Here is a 19880-nt window from a genome sequence, read left to right on the forward strand (position 1 = left end):
AGTTGCATAAGTAAACTAATGAGCGTAGCGTGAGTAAAATAACCCCTCAGGCAGGCTGTAAGACTGCTAATGTAGATATCACCAGAGAGTTCAGGACTTATTGGACACACTCTAGTTCAGAGTTGACTTGTCCTGCTGAGGAAATCAGGAGTTTTGTACAGCAACTAGATCTCAAGTGCCTGAGTTAGTTTCTTGGACATTAAATGACCCTATGTGAGATTTAGCTAAGGCCAAGTCTCCAGTAGACGATGGACTCCCCAGTGAGTATTACCAACGTTTGGGCCCAGAGATTTCCCAGTTTCTTGTTAAGATATTCAGCGATACCAGAGACTGTGTCTCGTTACCACCATCCATGTATAAGGCCAATGTGGTGGTGCTCTCCTAAGCCAGAGAAAGACCCTGCATTATGTTTCAGATATAGGCCTGTAGCCCTGTTGAATACTGACATGAAGATCTTTGCAAAGGTTCTGACGAATAGGCTAGAGCTGATACTTCTGAATCCAATTCATTGAGATCAGACAGGTTTTGTACTGGGCAGGCAACTGCGGGACGATGTTTGATGGGCCTTGAATCTGATTAACATCTTTCACTGTAGACAGGAAAGGGCTTTATATGTGGCCATAGAGGCCGAAAAAGTCTTTCACCTGGTGGAAGGGCTGTATCTCTGAGGTTATGCATCAAATAGGTCTGGGTGGTTCCTGTGGAGCATGGGTTAACGCCTTGTATGTAAAGCTCAGGAATTCCATCATAGTTAATGGCATTAAATCAGATGATTTTGAGTTATCTAGAGGCACTAGGCTAGTGTGCTCTGTGTCCATGTTGCTATTCGCTGTAGCCATTGAACCCTTAACTAAGCGGATTAGAGAGTCTTCAGAGATTAAGCCGATAGTGGTGCGTGGGGACCAGCATAAGATATTACTCTTGAGCAGAATACCCAGTGACAGCTGATTTGATTAGACAGTTCTCCACCCTGCTAGGCCCATTCTAGGGTGTTCCAGGCTGCATCTTCACAACAGGGCTGGTTTTTTTTGTTGTTGTTTGTGTTATTAGTTCTGATTGGCCTTGCTGTTGCAATTCTCTATTGACTGTTGTTTTAGTGAGCCTGGTAGCTAGGGAATCCCAAATGTGAGGACCTACTGTCCTGCTTGTCCCTGGAGAAAGCGAAGTTACCTGTAGCAGATGTTCTCCAAGGATAGCAGGACAGAAAGTTCTCACATACCCTCCCACCTCATCTAGGAGTAGTATCCTTAGTTTTTTAATTAAATTGAGGATGGGGTCCCGCGCAAGTTGGGTGGGCGATTAGACAAGTGCACATGCATGATCAGGCCTGCCAAAAGCTTTCAGAAGCTGAAGGAACGTTGGGCAGCGTCTGCACCAGGGCTCTGTTGGTGACGTCACCCATATGTGAGCATTTATGTTCTGCTGTCCTCAGAGAACACCTGCTACAGGTGAGTAACTTTGCTTTACCAAATGCTCTTATTATCTATCCCACTAGAGTATTAGTAGTTCAGCACAATGTGCTTTTTGCTTTTCTTGTAGATAAGTATTGTCTTTGCCTTATTAGTCTTTAATATCCATTTCTACAGTTTTTCTGTAGGGGTGCTAAAGAACAATTTTTCACAGGTGTTGATGAAAAAAGACTTATTTTCTCAAATGCTTCAAGGTCATTTTCGACCGGAGTTCATCCGACCACCACCACCTCTCCACATTTGTGATGATGAGCTAGCCTGGTTGAACCCTATAGAGCCAGATCATTCCATCCAGTGGGATAAATCAATGTGTGTAAAGAACAGTACTGGTGTGGAGATAAAACGTATCATGGCAAAGGCCTTCAAAAGTCCCTTGTCATCCCCACAGCAAACACAGGTAAATACTATATTTGGTTTTTAATCATTAATCATATGCTTACAATATAGTATTTATAGTTCACAGTATAACTTGTCCACACAGTTGCAACAGCAAAGCAACTGCTAAGAAAATAAAATGTAAATTTTAGCAGGCAAGATTAGGGCATAAGGAGAGAATAGAAGGGTTCTTTAGGTATGATTTCCCATGCATTTAAAATCCTCAAATAATAATTTGCAAAGTGAAAGGGTGGCTTATTTTTCATATTAGAACCTTTCATTTATAGTAGTCCAAGGTTACCAGATGTTTTATGCATTCATGTACTGTAGGCTAAATTGAGAGAAATGGCATCCCAAGAACTCAAGATTATTCTTAATCTCTGTCTACAATTCTTTTTCTATGGTTTATTTCAATTTTTTTTATCAATGTTACATTGTAATAATTTACAAAGCAGTAACTGTGCATGATATGTTACAATCCCAAATAACTGATTTCACTGACGCTTTGAGAGAAAATAGGAAGGGTCTATTTAAATGATAGTGTAAGAAGTTTCAACTCACAGAGGAATAGGGTAGCCAGCAGAGCTCTTCCGAAAAACAACAGGAGGCCGAAGGAGAGATAAGACTTTATTCTTGAAAATACCCGTGCTGGGATTTCTGTTAGTCAGCCTCTGGCCAATTCAGCCTTGGGGGGGGGGGGGGCAAAAATGACTAGGAAGGCAATGGCAAACAATTCCACTAATAGTTCCACCACTTACTCCCGTGACTGCAGGGTCCGTCAGGGCTCCATCTTGGCCCCCATTCTATTTATGTTCAAATCTCCCCATCCTATTTAATATCTTTATGGCTCCTCTCGACTGTTGTTCAGTCCTTTGGACTAGTTGCTTATGTAAATGCTGATGACATTCAAATCCTTGCCGGACTCTCCAGTGGCAGTGTGCAAAAGATCCTCAACTTGAATGAAAAACTATCCACAATAGCTAACTGGCTATTCACACAGGGACTTAAACTTAATCCCAAGATATCAAAGGGACTACTGATTTCACGCAAAGGTGTGATGCCTCTCAGTACTCCGTTATGACTGGCACCCATTATGCCTCTCTAAATTACTCCGTTATGCCAGCTATTAAAATCCCCAGTTTCCTTGTCATCAAGCAGATGAAGCCATTACGTATGGGTTGTGTCCATCAAACAGCAGGGGGAGATAGAGAGCACTCAACTTTTCACAGTGCCTCATGGCCAGCTAGCTCCACTGCCTTTTCAGTATTCTCTATCTCCCCAAGCAGGGTGGCTGCAGCTTCTTCGAGCTCCATCAAAAATCTGCCTGGGGGTGGCTCCTGGCTTGCCAGTTGTTAGCTGGGGTGTTAGAGGCTATAGCAGCTTCACTTTGAAGGCACATAGGTCAGCCGTTTCCCTGCCTTACCCATGCCCCCGTGGATGTGGACATATTAGCTTGCTTTTCCCTGTCCTTTCCCACTCAGTGGATGCAGGCACATTGGTTCGCCTTTCCCTGCCTTTCCCACTTATCTGAGCCTCTGGGGTGTTTTTATTTACCTCTTTTGCCTCTGCTTTCCTCACAGCGTTAAAAATAAATAAATAATTAAAGTCGCATCGCGCTTTAGCGCAGCGATCTTGGAAAAGAGGTTTTTTCTTGAGATTCTTCTGCAGGACCGGAGCTGTGATACTCGGTCTAGTGAGGTAAGAGTGTGTTCTGACTCCTCCGGGGTGGGCCCACGATCGGGACGTTTTTGGCGCGAACTGCCATTTTTGAATTTTACCGCCATTTTCGGCGATGGCTGCGGAGACTGTAAAGTGCTGTTCTAAATGTGGCAAGCGCAAATCAGCAGCGGGGCTCTGTAATTCGTGCTGTACAGACGGTAGAGCCGGCCCGAGCATGGCGAGCGGCGATCTTTTGCGCTCTGAGCTGGCAGCGGACGCCATTTTGGATCTTCGGACCCTCTGCCCCCCCCCCCCCCCCCCCCCCCCGGTGGATCCTGGCCTTTTGGAGTTGGCTTTGCCTGTTTCTTATCCTCCTGATAAACGCAGAAGGGCTATGAGGATTCTGAGGGGTCTGGCAGAACTTCTTGGACTGAGGAGCCAGAGTCGGGTGCAGAATTGCCACAGGAGCTTGATGATCTGTCTGCGGTGAGGATTTTCCACCGCGAGGAACTGCCAGCGCTTATTTCAGATGCCTTACAAGCCCTCGCGATTGAAGATCCTGGGAGTGGCACAGCCTCCTCCGTTAATCCAAGGATGGCTAGTACCAGAAAACCTGCTTGAGCCTTTCCTTTGCATGACTCCATCCAAGAGCTTATTTCCTGAGGGACCTTTGAAGGTTGCCAGGGCTATGGGGCAGTTATACCCTCTGAGTGAGGAACATTTGGCTCGCTTTGCAATGCCTAAAGAGGATGCTCTGGTCACGGCTGTGACAAAGAGAACTACCCTCCCTGTTGAAGGAGGTGTTGCCCTGAAGGATATTCAAGACCGCAGGCTTGATTCAGCTCTGAAGCGGTCCTTTGATTTGGCAGGTCTCACTGTTCGGGCGTCTGCATGCAGTTGTTATGCTGCTAGAGCCTGCCTGGCTTGGTTACAGCAGGCAGTGGAACAGCCTGGTGATGGAGCGGAGACCTTATCTGAAGTGGCTCCGCGGATGGAGTCGGCCTTGTCCTTTTTGGCTGACGCCCTTTATGATATGGTCAGAGCTTCGGCTAAACAAATGGCTGTAGCAGTGGCGGCTCGCCGCACTCTTTGGCTACGACATTGGGCGGCGGACATGGCCTCTAAGCAAAGGTTGGTGAAGTTGCCCTTTCAAGGCCTTCTCCTGTTTGGTGAGGAGCTGGAAAACATTGTTAAAGGCCTGGGGGATTCCAAACCTCAGCGCTTGCCCGAAGATAGGCCAAAGCCTTCCTCTAAGGGTCAGGCGGTCCGCTCCTCTTACAGACCTCGCTTCCGTGAAACTAGAAGGTACCGCCCAGGGCGTGCTGCTGGGTTCACTTCGCGTGCCCGCTTTCAGCAGAGAAACTCCTTTCGCTCGGACAAACGTTCCGCAGCTGCCGGTTCAAGGCCTGGAGTTCAGGGGCGACCCTCTCAATGATGGTGCACTGGCCCCCTCCTCGTTTCCTGTCATCGGAGGAAGACTTTCCCTCTTTTTCGAGGAGTGGGCCAAAATCTCCGCAGATCAGTGGGTCTTGGACCTGATCAGAGACGGATACCGAATAGAATTCGATGCCCCGGTGAGAGACGTGTTTGTGGAGTCCTGATGTGGTTCTGCCGCCAAACGGGCGGCGGTAGAGGAGACTTTGCACAGTCTGTGCCAGATAGGGGCTGTGACCCCGGTGCCTCCCGCCGAACGAGGTCTAGGCCGCTACTCCATTTACTTTGTGGTACCACGAAAAGGCGGGTCTTTTTGCCCGATCCTTAAGAGTGCGGCATTTTCACATGGAAACCCTGCACTCCGTCATTGCGGTGGTACAGCCAGGAGAGTTTCTCACGTCTCTGGACCTGAAAGAAGCTTACTTGCACATACTAATTTGGCCCCCGAACCAGAAGTTTCTGCGGTTTGCGGCGTTGGGAAAACATTTCCAGTTTCGGGCCTTGCCTTTTGGCCTCGCCACAGCTCCCCGAACCTTCTCCAAGGTAATGGTGGTAGTAGCTGCCTTTCTCAGGCGAGAGGGTTTCCGGGTTCACCCGTACCTAGACGACTGGCTCATCAGAGCAGACTCAGAAAGAGAGAGTCATCTAGCTACAGCCAGAGTGGTTTCATTCCTTCAATCTCTGGGCTGGGTCATCAATATGGCCAAAAGTTACCTGACCCCCTCGCAATCTCTAGAATATTTGGGGGCCAGGTTCGACACAGCCTCGGGCTATGTGTTTCTTCCCGAGCAAAGGCGGTGCAAGCTTCAGAATCAGGTCCGTCTGCTCCTGAGGATGCCCCGCCCGCGAGCTTGGGACATTGTCCAGCTGTTGGGATCGATGACGGCCACCTTGGAAGTGGTGCCATGGGCGAGAGAGCACCTGAGACCTCTACAGTATTCTCTACTTCAATGATGGTCTCCAGTTTCTCAGGATTATCAGTGCAGACTTTCTTGGCTCCCTGCGGCCCGCCTCAGTATGGAGTGGTGGCTCTCGAACAGCATGTTGCGGTGGGGAATGCCGCTGGCGCTCCCTAGTGGTGACAGATGCCAGCCTGAAGGACTGGGGCGCACATTGCCAGGGGAAGCATGCCCATGGTCTGTGGACGCCCGACAAGTTGGAGTGGTCTATCAACCGCCTGGAGTTGAAAGCAGTGTTTCTGGCTCTTCTGGCCTTTCAAGTGACCCTGGAAGGATTGGCTGTCCGAGTGATGTCGGACAACACGACAGCAGTGGCCTACATAAATCGACAAGGCGGCACTCAGTGCAGAGCTCTAGCCGCGCAGGCCGAACAAATTGGCCACTGGGCCGATCTGCATCTACAGCCCCTGTCAGCAGCTCACATTGCAGGTCAGAGCAACGTGCAAGCCGACTATCTAAGCAGGCATCAGATCGATCCAGCGGAATGGGAACTAGCAGACGATGTATTCCTGCAGATATGTGCCAAATGGGGCAAGCCAGTGATAGATCTTATGGCGACCAGTTCCAATGCCAAAGTCCCGTGCTTCTTCAGCAGACAGAGGGATCCTCGCTCATACCAGGAGGCCTTGGTATGCGGACCTCCGACAGATGCTGTTGGAGGCTCCCTTTCCGTTACCTCTGGTTCCGCACCTATCGTCACAGGGACAGGTGGCCATGAAGGACGCCTGCTGCTTTGGCCTTATGGCATGTTGATTGAGAGGGCGCAATTGAGAGATAAAGGCTACTCAAATAAGGTAATTTCCACTCTCCTGCAGGCCCATAAGCGCTTCCGTGGCTTATGCCAGGATTTGGCGCCAGTTTGAAGTCTGGTGTGTTTCAAGAGCGCTTTCTCCGTTGCGGGCTCCTGTCTCGCCAATTATGGACTTTTTGCAGGATGGTGTACACAAAGGCTTGGCCTATAATTCCCTGCGGGTGCAAGTGGCAGCATTGGCCTCCCTTCGTGGCAAGGTTAAAGGCGTGTCCTTAGCTGCTCATTCAGATGTGGCACGGTTTCTTAGAGGGGTGCTTCGGCTCTGTCCTCCCGTGCGGGCACCTTGTCCAGCTTGGAACCTGGGGTTAGTATTGAAGGCCCTTCAGGGGGCTCCCTTTGAACCGCTTCGGCGTGCTTCAGAGAAAGATTTGACACTGAAGGCCGTCTTTTTAGTGGCCATTACCTCAGCAAGACGGGTGTCAGAGCTCCAGGCGCTGTCCTGTAGAGACCCTTTTCTGCAATTCTCAGAGTCAGGGGTCACGGTTCGGACCGTACCTTCCTTCATGCCTAAGGTGGTTTCAGCGTTTCACCTAAACCAGCCTGTTTTTCTTCCCTCCTTTGTTGAGGAGGAGTTTCCATATTCATTTGGGCAGTTGAACCTTTTGGATGTATGCAGGACTCAGTTGCAGTATCTGCGAATTACAAATTCTTTCAGGACCTCTGATCATCTTTTTGTGCTGTTTGCAGGTCCTCGCAGGGGGTCTTCAGCGTCTAAAGCCACTATTGCCCGTTGGCTCAAAGAAGCTATTTTTTCAGCATATCTGCTGTCTGGCCGGGCTCCACCTGAAGCCTTTAAGGCACATTCCACAAGAGCGATTTCCTCTTCCTGGGCGGAAACTGGAGCACTATCTCTTCATGAGATTTGCAGTGCTGCTGCATGGGCTTCTAAGCTCTCTTTCGCCCGACATTACAGGCTGGGTGTGGCTGCCAGGAGGGACGCGCGTTTTGGAGCACAGAGTCTAGTGCGTGGTGTTCCCACCCTATTTAGGGATTGCTTTGTTACATCCCATACGTAATGGCTTCATCTGCTTGATGACAAGGAAGGGAAAATTAGGTGCTTACCATGATAATTTTTTTTTTTCCTTTAGTCATAGCAGATGAAGCCATGAGCCCTCCCTGTATGATTGTCTGTATTGCAGTGATTCTGATTTTAGGTGCTGTTCTTGTTTCCTGAAGTTATATTCCTTCCTTCCATATCATCAAGCTGATCAATCCATAGACTGGTGGGTTGTGTCCATCTACCAGCAGGTGGAGATAGAGAGCAAACTTTTGCCTCCCTATATGTGGTCATGTGCTGCCGGAAACTCCTCAGTATGTTCTCTATCTCAGCAGGTGGTGGTCACACACAGCAGCAGCTCTGGCTAGGCCTCCAAGCCTAATTTTTAGGTTTTGTTGAGTGCCTGGGGTTGAGGGCTCTTTTGAGCAAGTGCAAACCTGGTGGTGCCAGGTCCCTCCTTTTCTCCCCCCTCCCGCTGGCTCCGTTAAAAAAAAAAAAAAAATTTTAAACGTCCTTAAAGGCGTTTATTTCGACGTTTATTTAAACGTTCATTGCAGCTACTCACTGGGACACCAGGTCGTTACAGCTCGGAGCGGACAGCAGGTAATTTTTACCTTTTTATAGCGGGCAGGGGGTTCCCCGATTCTTCTCCTCGTGGCATATGGCGTCGGAGGGCGAGGGCGCAAAGGGTCGCTCCCCGGATCGCTTGAGCGCTTCTAGAGGGGATGCGGGGGTCTTACAGCCTGATTCGCCCTTGTTGGGTGACGGTTTCGTGACCGATGAATGTCCCGGTCCTTCCTCCGGCGTGGCGGTTTTTCCCGCCATAAACGCCCATCCCCCGCTCCTCGCCTCCGCCATCTTGGCCGGCCACGCGGCTCGGACGGCTTCGTCGTGGGCCGCCCTTGAGGTTGGAGACATTAATGCCATGAACGCCCTTAATTTGGGCGACGGCACAAAAGCGGCTAAAGTTAAGCGCCGTTCTTCCCGCGCGGCTCCTTCGCGGAGTGTCGCGCCGGACGCCATTTTGGATGCGCAGCATGTCTCTCCCCCGCTCTTGCGAGCGCCGGTTGAGGGTGCGTCTAGGGCTGTTGCCCAGGCTGCGGAAGTACACAGTCTGGGGGGTTTCTCCCCTGAGTTTGTTTTGCTGCTGCATCAGGCTTTCCTCATGCAAAACGCTGCTCCTGCTCCCTCGTCTGGTAAAGAGGTTGAGGTTCCCAGAGGTAAACGCCCTCGGGTTGATTCCCAGGCCTTGGAGGACTTTGTCTCCTCCGATGTAGATGAGGGCAGCGTGTCTGAGGTCTCCCAACGGTCCTTTGCGGATTCCTTGGAGGAGACGGATCCCCGCTCGGATGGAGCGGATGACCCCTCTGCAGCGCGGCTTTTTAGCCCAGAGGATTTGCCCAACCTGTTGTTACAGGCCTTGGACACTTTGAAGATTTCCTCTCCGGAGGACGTCTCTCCCTCAGCCCCTGTTGGCTCTGCCATTATGCTGGGGACGAAGCGCCCGCCTAGAACCTTCCACGTGCATGATGCCATGCACACCTTAATTTCGGCTCAATGGGATGTCCCGGAAGCGAGCCTTAAAGTGGCTAGGGCTATGTCCCGCCTCTATCCTTTGGCTGTGAGTGAACGTGAGGCCTATCTGTGGCCTACCGTGGATTCTTTAATCACTGCGGTGACTAAGAAAACGGCGTTGCCGGTGGAAGGTGGCACGGCCCTAAAGGACGCCCAAGACAGAAGATTAGAGGCGGCCTTAAGGTCGTCCTTTGAGGCGGCTGCTTTAAGTTTGCAGGCCTCAGTTTGCGGCTCCTATGTGGCCAGGGCGTGCCTGACTATGGTGCAGCGGGCTTCCCCCTCGGATCATTCCTTGAGGGCTGATTGGCCGGCCCTGGAATCGGGCTTAGCCTATTTGGCAGACTTGCTGTATGATGTCTTGAGGGCCTCAGCTAAAGGCATGGCTCAGACAATCTCTGCGCGGCGGTGGCTTTGGCTGAAACATTGGTCTGCTGACCACGCCTCTAAATCCCGCCTGGCTAGATTGCCTTTTAAAGGCAAGCTGCTCTTTGGGGTCGAGCTGGACAAAATCGTGACCGATCTCGGCACGTCTAAGGGCAAGAAATTACCAGAGGTCAGGGCTCGGGCTAGTACTCGTCCCGGTACCTCCAGAGGACGGTTGCAGGAAGCCCGTCGGTACCGCCCGGGCAAGTCGGGTTCCTCTGCCCCCTCTTCCTTGAAGAGGAATTTCTCCCCCAAGCAGCATTCCTTTCGCAGAGACCGCCGTCCCGGAGGTGCTTCCTCCGGTCCTCCCCCAGGGTCTCGTACCCAATGACGGGGCCTTGGTCCACGCCCCAGTGCAGATTGGAGGACGGCTGTCCTCGTTTCTGGGCGAGTGGACCACAATAACTTCAGACGCGTGGGTGCTGGAAGTCATCAGAGACGGCTACAAGCTAGAGTTCTGCCGACCCTTAAAAGACGGGTTTGTACTCTCTCCCTGCAAGTCTTCGGTCAAAGCTGTGGCAGTGCAGCAGACCTTGGACAATCTGATACGCCTGGGCGCGGTCGTTCCTGTGCCAGAAAGTCAGCTTGGCAAGGGACGTTACTCCATTTACTTTGTGGTACCAAAGAAAGGTTCTGTCCGGCCTATCCTCGACCTCAAAGGGGTCAATCAGGCCTTGAAAGTGCGGCACTTTCGCATGGAGACTCTCCGCTCTGTTATAGCGGCAGTGAAGGCAGGAGAGTTCTTGGCTTCCTTGGACATCAAGGAAGCGTACCTGCATATTCCCATCTGGCCTCCTCATCAACGCTTCCTGCGTTTTGCAGTCCTGGGACGACACTTCCAGTTCAGAGCCCTCCCATTCGGGTTGGCTACTGCTCCGCGGACCTTTTCCAAAGTAATGGTGGTCATCGCGGCCTTCCTACGAAAGGAAGGGATACAAGTCCATCCTTACCTGGACGACTGGTTGATCCGAGCCCCCTCTTATGCAGAGTGCGGCAAAGCTGTGGACCGGGTAGTTGCTCTTTTGAGCTCCCTGGGATGGATCATCAACTGGGAGAAGAGCCAGCTGCGCCCAACTCAGTCCCTGGAGTACCTGGGAGTTCGATTCGACACCCAAGTGGGCAGAGTGTTCCTGCCAGACAATCGGATTGTCAAACTTCAGGCTCAGGTGGACCAGTTCCTGGGAGCCTCTCCCCTTCGGGCTTGGGACTATGTGCAGCTGTTGGGCTCTATGACGGCCACGATGGAAGTAGTGCCCTGGGCCAGGGCTCATATGAGACCACTTCAACACTCCTTGCTGCAGCGCTGGACTCCGATGTCGGAGGATTATGCTGTGCGACTTCCCTTGGACCCAGCAGTGCGCAAGGCACTGAGCTGGTGGATGCAGACAGACAAATTGTCTGCGGGAATGCCTCTGGTGACCCCAGAGTGGATTGTCGTCATGACGGACGCCTCTTTGTCGGGCTGGGGAGCCCACTGCTTGGGAAGGACAGCGCAGGGGCTCTGATCTCCTGCAGAGGCAAAGTGGTCTATCAACCTCCTGGAACTCAGAGCCATTCGGTTGGCGCTTTTGGAGTTCATCCCGGTACTGGTGTGGAAGCCTGTACGGGTCCTGTTGGACAATGCCACGGCTGTGGCCTATGTCAACCGCCAGGGAGGTACCAAGAGCGCCCCTCTAGCCAAGGAGGCTATGTATCTTTGCCAGTGGGCGGAAGCGAACCTGGAGCAGCTTTCAGCGGCCCACATTGCCGGAGTCATGAATGTCAAGGCGGACTTTCTCAGTCGCCATACCTTGGAGCCCGGAGAGTGGCAGCTATCTGCTCAGGCGTTCTTGGACATCACGAAGCGCTGGGGCCAGCCGAGCCTAGATCTGATGGCGTCATCGGCCAATTGCCAAGTGCCGCGCTTCTTCAGCAGAGGACGGGACCCTCGATCCCTGGGAGTAGATGCTCTTCTCCAACAGTGGCCGACACAAGAGCTCCTCTATGTGTTCCCGCCCTGGCCCATGTTGGGCAGGGTGCTAGACCGGGTGGCAAAGCATCCCGGCAGGGTAATCCTGGTGGGTCCGGATTGGCCCAGGCGTCCCTGGTATGCGGACTTGATCAGGCTCTCAGTGGACGATCCTCTGCGACTGCCAGTGGAACAGGGCCTGTTACATCAGGGTCCCGTGGTGATGGAGGATCCCTCCCCCTTTGGTCTTACGGCCTGGCTATTGAGCGGCAGCGTCTGAGGAAGAAGGACTTCTCAGACAAGGTCATCGCCACTATGCTGAGAGCGAGGAAGCGCTCTACTTCTACTGCTTACGCCAGGGTTTGGCGTATCTTTGCAGCGTGGTGTGAAGCAGGCTCTCTTTCTCCCTTCACTGCTCCAATTTCTTCAGTGTTGGCGTTCCTGCAAGAAGGTCTGGAGAAAGGCCTGTCGCTCAGTTCCCTTAAAGTCCAGGTAGCGGCTCTGGCTTGCTTCAGGGGCCGCCTGAAGGGTGCTTCCCTGGCTTCACAGCCAGATGTGGTGCGCTTTCTCAAGGGAGTTAATCACCTGCGCCCTCCTCTGCACTCAGTGGTGCCTGCGTGGAATCTCAACCTGGTGCTAAGAGCATTGCAGAAGCCGCCTTTTGAACCCTTGTCGAGGGCATCTCTGAAAGACCTGACGTTGAAAGCAGTCTTTTTGGTGGCTATCACTTCAGCCAGAAGAGTTTCCGAGCTCCAGGCGCTCTCATGTCGAGAGCCTTTTCTGCAGTTCACTGAGGCAGGAGTGACTATTCGCACAGTGCCTTCCTTTCTGCCCATGTGAATCAGCAGCTCTGTCTCCCTTCCTTTCGTAGGGAGGACTACCCAGAGGAGTACTCTGCTCTTAAATATCTGGATGTGAGACGAGTCATCATCAGATACTTGGAAGTGACCAATGATTTCCGGAAATCGGATCATCTGTTTGTCCTGTTTGCAGGTCCTCGTAAGGGTCTGCAGGCTGCTAAGCCTACAGTGGCAAGATGGGTCAAGGAAGCCATTGCAGCGGCTTATGTGGCCGCGGGGAAGGTGCCGCCTATCCAGCTGAAGGCTCACTCCACGAGAGCTCAGGCGGCCTCGATGGCAGAGGCCGGATCCGTCTCCTTGGAAGAGATATGCAAGGCGGCAACTTGGGCTTCGGCTCATACATTCTCCAAGCATTACCGGTTGACTGTGGCTGCACGGGCGGAGGCCCGGTTTGGAGCTTCAGTGTTGAGGTCAGGGATTTCTATGTCCCGCCCTGGGTGAGTACTGCTTCGGTACATCCCACCAGTCTATGGATTGATCAGCTTGATGATATGGAAGGTAAAATTATGTATAATCATACCTGATAATTTTCTTTCCATTAATCATAGCTGATCAATCCATAGCCCCTCCCAGATATCTGTACTGTTTTTATTCTGGTTGCATTTCAGGTTCAAGTTTAGTCTTCAGTTACTTCAGAAAGACTTCGTGTTCAAGTTCTTCCTTCACTTGGATTCTTCAAGAGTTGAGACGAGTTTGTATTACAGTGAGCTGCTGCATTCCTCTCCCCTCCGTTTTACGGGGCTGGATTGAGATTTAAATTCTGCCGGCACTCCCTCCCGCTTCGTGCGGCTGTAGGGCAGCTTTGTACCCCTCCCGCTTCGGCGGTGTTAGGGTCAGTCAGCTCCTCCCGCGGTTGCGGTTGCAGGATAAGCCAGATCCCCCCGCATCGGCGGGTGTGGTGTCCCTCCCCCGCTCCGCGGGGATGAGCTGGACGGATTCCCCTCCCCCACTTGTGTGGGGATGAGCTGGGTTAATTCCCCTCCCCCGTTTCGGCGGTGGTGAGCTGGGCAGAGTGTCCCTTCGTGGGTGTAATTCTCTAAGTGCTGAGTCCTGCGGATGGAACTTTGATATCGACATACTGAGGAGTTTCCGGCAGCACATGACCACATATAGGGAGGCAAAAGTTTGCTCTCTATCTCCACCTGCTGGTAGATGGACACAACCCACCAGTCTATGGATTGATCAGCTATGATTAATGGAAAGAAAATTATCAGGTATGATTATACATAATTTTACCTTGGGGAGTCGGAAAACAGTCTTCAGGATTCTTGTTACAGTTATAGGAGGATGAGTTCATTCCCTCCAGTTCATGTTTTGGGAGGATGAGTTTATTCCCTCCAGGAGGATGCAAGTATTCCTTCCGTTTATACAAAGTGGAGGACGAGTTTATTCCCTCCAGGAGGATGAGTTCATTCTCTCCTTTTTTTGGGTTTATGCCCTTTGTTAAGGGGCCATCGTTCGCTGTGAGGAAAGTTCATGTTATTCCCATTGCAGTTTGCCATACTGCTTTGGAAGCTTCAAATACTGAGGAGGCAGTGAAGCTAGCTGGCCATGAGGCACTGTGAAAAGTTGAGTGCTCTCTATCTCCCCCTGCTGGTTGATGGACATAACCCATACGTAATGGCTTCATCTGCTATGACTAAAGGAAAGAAAATTATCATGGTAAGCACCTAATTTTCCCATCAGAAAATATGGACAGGATTATAGTCCACATTTAGAGGAGGCAAGAGTATAAAACCATAGGAAAATGGTAATAAGATCTTAAAAATGTCTTTTTTTTTTTTTTTTTTTTAGTTTGATGTAACAGTTTCATCATCGAATATTTGTTTCCTGCAAAGCTTTGTCTTTAGTTGTATATTTAAAATGCAGTAATAATGATATAAAATAAAAAAGAATCCTGGGTGTCGCATATGATCAGACCTTAAGCTTTGAAGGCCATATCTCCTAGATTGTCAGACAGTGCTTCTTTAAGCTTTGCGTGATCTACTTGGTCTGTAGGCTATTTACAAATCAACCCTAAGAATTTTAATTCACTCGCTTATTACCAATATGGAGTACTGTAACAGTCTTCTCCAAGGCCTACATGTTACTGACCTTTGTCGACTTCAAAGGGTCCAAAATTGACAGTAAATTTACTCACATGTTCAAAAAAATTTGATCCTCTCCACGTCCCCCTCATAGAATACCATTCACAATTTTCACAGTGGTTCACAAAGTTCACTATTTTGGCTCACCACTGTACCTCTCTTGCTTACCAATCGCCTACTTACCAACTCAGTCTCGGATCGTTTCAGTCTAATTCTCTTACAATCTCCTCTTTCCTACATATTTGCTATGATTTTTTTAGAACAACAATCTTCAATGTAGTCGGCCATTCTTTGGAAAGAACTCCCTCAGCATCGCTGCCTAGAATGAAGGAAACTGGGGAAAGAAAGAAGCTATATGGATTGTCCTGGAAAGAGAAAATTGAACCTGTATATACATGGGTGTTATTTACAGACCTCCTTCACAAATGGAGAAGCTGGGCAAGGATCTGATAGAAGGTATTCATAAGCTTGGAATGAAAGAGGAAGCACTGTTGCTTGGAGATTTCAACTTGCCTGCTGTGGATTGGTATGTCCCGTCTGCAGAATCGGAAAGAAGCAGAGAGATTGTGGATGTCTAACAAAGTGCTTTGTTCAGACAAATGGTGATGGAACCCATGAGGGAAGGATTGACGCTGGTTCTAGTGCTCGCAAATGTGGGAAGTGATTCCAGTGTCTGAGTGGGTGCCCACCTAGGCAATAGTGATCATCACAAGATATGGTTTGATATAAGAGCAAAAGTGGAATGCAGACACACAAAACGAAGTACTTGATTTCAGGCACTCTGAATTTAGTAATATGGGGGAATATCTGAAGAAGGAGCTAATGGCAAGAGTAGGCATAGGAGAAGTGGAAATGCAGTTGTTCAAGCTGAAAGCTTTTATAAATATGGCAGTAGATCTTTATACAAGGAAAGTAAACAAAAACAAGAGAAACAGGAAGTCTATATAGTTCTCCAACAAGTGGCCAAAAAAATAAGGGCAAAAGAAGCTTCATTGAAGAAATATAGAAGAACGCAACGAGGATCATGGGAAAGATTACCAGATTAAACACAAAGATGCAAAGAGGGAAATATGGCTAACGAAAGCATAGGCGGAAGGAAAAATGACTAAAGATGTAAAGAGAGGTGGACAAGAAGAGCTAGAAATATCTAAAAAAACAGGAGGAAACAATGACCAAAAATGCCATCGCAGCCAGACAATTGGCCCAAAGAAAGCGAAAGGTAGCGGTGGTTGGAGATTCAATTCTAAGGGGTACCAAAGCGCCCATCTGCCATGTTGTCCAGAGCGGTGTGCTGTCTGCCGGGTGCCAAGATTTGCGATATTGTGGAAAGATTGCCTAGACTCATCAAGCCTATGGACCACACTCCTATGCTACTCATCCAAGTTGGCACAAATGATACAGCTAAGTATCCTACTGAACGTATCGTACGAGACTTCATGGCTTTGGGCCAGAGGGTGAAGCATCTAGGTGCGCAGGCAGTGTTCTCATCGATCCTCCCTGTCGAAGGTATAGGTCGAATGAGAGAAGCTCGCATCTTGGAGATAAATGCATGGTTGGTGCCAACAAGAGTGCTTTGGTTTCGTAGACCATGGGATGATTTTCCAAGAGGCACTGAGCGGTGATGGTGTCCATCTGTCAAGGAAGGGAAGGAGTGTCTTCAGCAACAGGCTGGCTAAAGTACTAAAGAGGGCTTTAAACTAAAATTGATGGGGATGGGTATAAAAGGCCGCGAAGCCATAATTAACCCCAAGGAAGGTAGGACATCTAATGCCTCTATAGAAGTGAATAAAAAGTAAAATCTGGAGAGTCTTGTATACCAATGCCCGTAGTATGGGAAACAAACTTCTAGAACTTGAGGCTACAATGATGGAAGTGGACTTAGATTTAGTGGCTGTCACGGAGAACCATGACTGGGATGTTGCTATACCTGGCTATAATCTATTCAGGAAGGACAGAGTAGGAAAAAAGGGTGGAGGTGTGGCATTATATGCTAAGAATGATATCCAAGTGACAGAACTGCAGGACATGTGGGGCAGGGAAGAAGCGCTGTTGGTTAAACTGGAAAAAGGGAACGGAAAATGTATCTATATTGGAGTGATATAGAGACCTCCCTCACAGTCGGAGGACCTGGACAGGGACTTAATTGAAGACATCCGCAAGATAGCTAGGAAAAGGGAAGTACTACTGATAGGTGACTTCAATATGCCGGATGTTGATTGGGGTGTCCCGGCTGTGGGGTCGTCTAGAAGCAAAGAGACCTTAGGTTCCCTACAGGAAGAATTATTCCGGCAGTGGGTGACGGAACCGACACGGGATGTTCTGGACCTGGTGTTTACGAATGGAGAGTACATTTCTGACGTCAAGGTGGCGGACCATTTGGCATCTAGTGATCATCGTATGGTATGGTTCAATATTAAAACAGAAGAGAAGGCTTACTCAAGATTGAAGGTCCTGGATTTCAAAGGAATTAACTTTGCTGAGATGGGGGAATTTCTTAAGGAACAGTTAGCGGGATGGGAACAGCTGAAGGATGTAGAACAGCAATGGATGAGACTGAAAGGAGCTATATTAAAGGTGAATAACCTTTATGCTAGAAAAGTACATAAAAATAAGAGGGAAAGAAGGCCACTCTGGTACTCGAATGTAGTAGCTGAAAAGATAAGGGAAAGGAGGCTAGCCTTTGCTCGTTATAAGAAGACTCAGAAAGATGAAGACGAGTGAATACCTAAGTAATCGAAGAGAAGCTGGAAAAGCTATCAGGAAAGCGAAGCGGCAAATGGAGGAAAAGATAGCTAATACGGTAAAATTGGGGGACAAGACCTTTTTCAGATATGTAAGTGACAAGAGAAAGTGCCATAATAGCATTGTGAGGCTCAAAGCTGAGGGAGAGAAATATGTGGAAGATAAGGATAAAGCTGAACTGCTTAACGATTATTTTAGCTCTGTGTTCACGAATGAAAAACCGGGGGTAGGGCTGTAGAAAGCAAAGGCTATAGGGGATGGATGTATGGTAGACCAAGACCGTTTACGGAGGACTGTGTTCGTGAGGGGCTTGCCAAACTAAAAGTAGACAGAGCGATGGGGCCTGATGGGATATACTCGAGGGTGTTTAAGGAACTCGGAGAAGTTCTGTTGGCTCAGCTGAGGACCTCTTCAATGCTTCCTTAGAAACTGGAGTGGTCCCGGTGGACTGGAGAAGGGCGGATGTGGTTCCTTTGCACAAGAGTGGAAGTAAGGAGGAGGTAGGGAATTACAGACCTGTCAGTCTGACCTCGGTGGTGGGTAAGCTAATGGAAATGCTTCTAAAGAAGAGGATTGTGACATTTCTTGAACTATGGAATGCGGGACCCGAGGCAGCATGGCTTCACTAGTGGCAGGTTGTGTCAGATGAATCTGTCTGTCTTCTTTGACTGGGTGACTAAACAGTTGGATGTGGGAGGGGCGCTTGATGTGGTATACTTGGATTTCAGCGAAGCCTTTGACACGGTTCCGCACAGGCGACTGATAAATTGAGTGCCCTCGGTGTGGGACCTAGAGTAACGGTTTGGGTAAAAAATTGGTTGAATGGTAGAAGGCAGAGGGTGGTGGTAAATGGAACTTGCTCTGAAGAAAAGGATGTCGTCAGTGGAGTACCGCTGGGATCGGTCCTAGGGCCGGCTCTTTTTAACGTCTTTGTGAGCGATATTGCGGAAGGACTGTCTGGTAAGGTTTGTCTTTTTGCGGATGACATTAAACTCTGCAACAGCGTGGACACCCTGGAGGGTGTGAATGACATGAGGAGAAAAATGGTGGAAAAAAGAAAAAAAGAAAAAAAAAGAAAAAAAAAAAAAAGACTGAAAGGAGCAGCTCGCAGAGTAAAAAACTTGCATCAGGCGTGGATGCTGTTTAAAAACACCATCCTGGAGGTTCAGGACAAATATATTCCACGTATTAGAAAAAAGGGAAAAAAGACTAAACGTCAGCCGGCGTGGCTAAACAGTAAGATAAAGGAAATCATTAGAGCCAAAAAACAATCCTTCAGAAAGTGGAGAAGAGAACCAACTGAAAGTAACAGGATAGATCATAAGGAATGCCAAGCCAAATGCAAAGCGGAGATAAGGAGGGCAAAAAGGACTTTGAGAAGAAATTAGCGTTGGAAGCAAAAATACATAGTAAAAACTTTTTTAGATACATTAAAAGCAGGAAACCGGCCAAAGAGTCGGTTGGGCCGCTGGACGAAAATGGTGTTAAAGGGGCGATCAAGGAGGACAAAGCCGTAGCGGAGAAATTAAATGAATTCTTTGCTTCGGTCTTCACCGAGGAGGATTTGGGGGGGACACCGGTGCCGGAAAGAATATTTGAAGCGGGGGAGTCGGAGAAACTAAACAAATTCTCTGTAACCTTGGAGGATGTAATGGGTCAGTTCAGCAAGCTGAAGAGTAGTAAATCACCGGGACCTGATGGTATTCATCCCAGAGTATTAATAGAACTAAAAAATGAACTTGCGGAGCTACTGTTAGAAATATGCAATCTGTCCCTAAAATCGAGTGTAATACCGGAAGACTGGAGGGTAGCCAATGTTACTCCGATTTTTAAGAAAGGTTCCAGAGGAGATCCGGGAAATTATAGACCGGTGAGTCTGACGTCGGTGCCGGGCAAGATGGTGGAGGCTATTATTAAGAATAAAATTGCAGAGCATATACAAAAACATGGACTGATGAGACAAAGTCAGCACGGATTTAGTGAAGGGAAGTCTTGCCTCACCAATCTAATGCATTTTTTTGAGGGGGTAAGCAAACATGTGGACAATGGGGAGCCGGTTGATATTGTATATCTGGATTTTCAGAAGGCGTTTGACAAAGTGCCGCACGAAAGACTCCTGAAGAAATTGCAGAGTCATGGAATCGGAGGTAGGGTATTATTATGGATTAAGAACTGGTTGAAAGATAGGAAGCAGAGAGTAGGATTGCGTGGCCAGTATTCTCAGTGGAGGAGGGTAGTTAGTGGGGTCCCGCAGGGGTCTGTGCTGGGCCCGTTGCTTTTTAATGTATTTATAAATGACCTAGAGATGGGAATAACTAGTGAGGTAATTAAATTCGCCGATGACACAAAATTATTCAGGGTCGTCAAGTCGCAGGAGGAATGTGAACGATTACAGGAGGACCTTGCGAGACTGGGAGAATGGGCGTGCAAGTGGCAGATGAAGTTCAATGTTGACAAGTGCAAAGTGATGCATGTGGGTAAGAGGAACCCGAATTATAGCTACGTCTTGCAAGGTTCCGCGTTAGGAGTTACGGATCAAGA

At 49.2% G+C, this 19880-nt stretch overlaps 1 protein-coding gene across 1 annotated transcript in view; it reads left to right on the top strand.

Annotated features, from left to right (window-relative positions):
* The window catches only part of CNOT11 (CCR4-NOT transcription complex subunit 11), an 87616-nt gene that overhangs the window by 33597 nt on the left and 34139 nt on the right, over nucleotides 1-19880 (top strand). The window contains exon 4 of the mRNA XM_030201432.1: nucleotides 1664-1866. Coding sequence (XP_030057292.1) covers nucleotides 1664-1866 — 203 coding nt within the window. The remainder of the gene's footprint in view (nucleotides 1-1663; nucleotides 1867-19880) is intronic.

This window comes from Microcaecilia unicolor, chromosome 4 (assembly GCF_901765095.1).
Source record: "Microcaecilia unicolor chromosome 4, aMicUni1.1, whole genome shotgun sequence".
Lineage (NCBI taxonomy): Eukaryota > Metazoa > Chordata > Amphibia > Gymnophiona > Siphonopidae > Microcaecilia > Microcaecilia unicolor.